Source organism: Salvelinus sp. IW2-2015, linkage group LG37, assembly GCF_002910315.2.
Source record: "Salvelinus sp. IW2-2015 linkage group LG37, ASM291031v2, whole genome shotgun sequence".
In the NCBI taxonomy this organism is placed as follows: domain Eukaryota; kingdom Metazoa; phylum Chordata; class Actinopteri; order Salmoniformes; family Salmonidae; genus Salvelinus; species Salvelinus sp. IW2-2015.
In genome coordinates this window covers 1,302,514-1,303,838 of record NC_036876.1, presented here as the reverse complement: position 1 = coordinate 1,303,838, position 1,325 = coordinate 1,302,514, and the positions used below count along the sequence as shown (strand labels likewise).

General features: G+C 43.5%; 1 protein-coding gene across 1 annotated transcript in view; it reads right to left on the bottom strand.

Annotated features, from left to right (window-relative positions):
• The window catches only part of ppl (periplakin), a 22,961-nt gene extending 21,678 nt beyond the window's left edge, over window positions 1-1,283 (bottom strand). Inside the window, 3 exon segments of the mRNA XM_070437796.1 lie at window positions 2-58; window positions 403-502; window positions 1,225-1,283. Of these exon segments, the coding sequence (XP_070293897.1) occupies window positions 2-58; window positions 403-502; window positions 1,225-1,283 (216 nt within the window).
• Between the last annotated feature and the right edge of the window lie 42 nt (window positions 1,284-1,325).

The following is a 1,325-nucleotide window of genomic DNA, read 5'->3' as shown; positions in this document are numbered from 1 at the left end:
GCTTGTTGGTGTCGTCCTGGTACAGAGGCTGCTTGCCCTCGTTGATCTTACTCACATCCTGATACAACACAGAGCAGTCAAAGGTTTTCATATCATAATGTCAAAGACATTGAGAGCCACACAGAGCCAATTAGGATAATGCAAACAGTCTGCCAGAGGCATCAATATGATGTTGTTGTTGCATTATCACAAGGTATGACCCTATCAGAAGGTTCTGTGACGTTCTATGAAGTTCTGTGTGTTTCTTTGAGGTTCTATGTAGTTCTGAGATTCTATGGGGGTTCTACGCGGTTCTGAGGTTCTACGATATCATATGATGATCTTTGAGATTCTATCCAGTTCTGTGTGGTTTTATGATGTTCTAAACGGTTCTATGAGGTTCTGTGTGATGKGGTTCTTTACCTTGTTGAGGTTCTGCTCCGTCTCAAGGATGAGCTTCTCCACCTTGTCAGCATTCTTCTGCAGCTTCTCAATCAGAGCAGACAGCTCAGAGGAGGGCGCCCTGGAATGAGGAGGTGACAACAGTTACATATGAGTCATTTCACTTATATAGAGCGACTTACAGTCATGGCATTCAACRGAAGTAGGTCAAAACAACCATATATGACTGTCATTGGAAGTAAAACATTCTTCAAAATGTTCTTCTAGTCCAGGGATGGACAACTCCAGTCCTTTGGGGCCTGATTGGTGTCACATTTTGGCCCCAGCGAACACACCTGACTCCAATAATCAACTAGTCATGATCTTCAGTTTAGAACGCAATCAGTTTAATCAGCTGTGTTTGCTAGGGATGATGGGGAACAGTGTGATCCCTCCCATACAGATCCCCCCCATGTGATCCCCCCTTCATCAAAGATAACATTTTTGTTCAAGTTTAAACTACAGTCCGCGAGACTGTAGTTTAAACTTGAACAAAAATGTTATCTTTGACATGCTAACGTTGACTGGGGGATAAATCATCTCTTCAGACGGTTAGAAATGAAAGATGGATCCAGTCAGTAACTAAACTCCAGTCTTCATCTTAGTGACAGACTCAGTCAGGATTAACACAGCTCTTCAGACTGTTATAAAGATGGATCCAGTCAGTAACTAAGCTCCAGTCTTCATCTTAGTGACAGACTTCAGTGCAGGATTAACAAGCTCTTCAGCAGAGATGTTTAAAATGGTAGCTGTCATTAGGGAGGGAATCAGATGAGTGACTGAATGAAGTGCACTTGCCCTCACTTCACGTCTGCCTGCCGTGTCTGCTGACCCTGAATGAACTGAAGTCTCCTGCTGCACATCTCCACGGTTCAGATAACAATGGGCTGCATCTCAATAGTCTA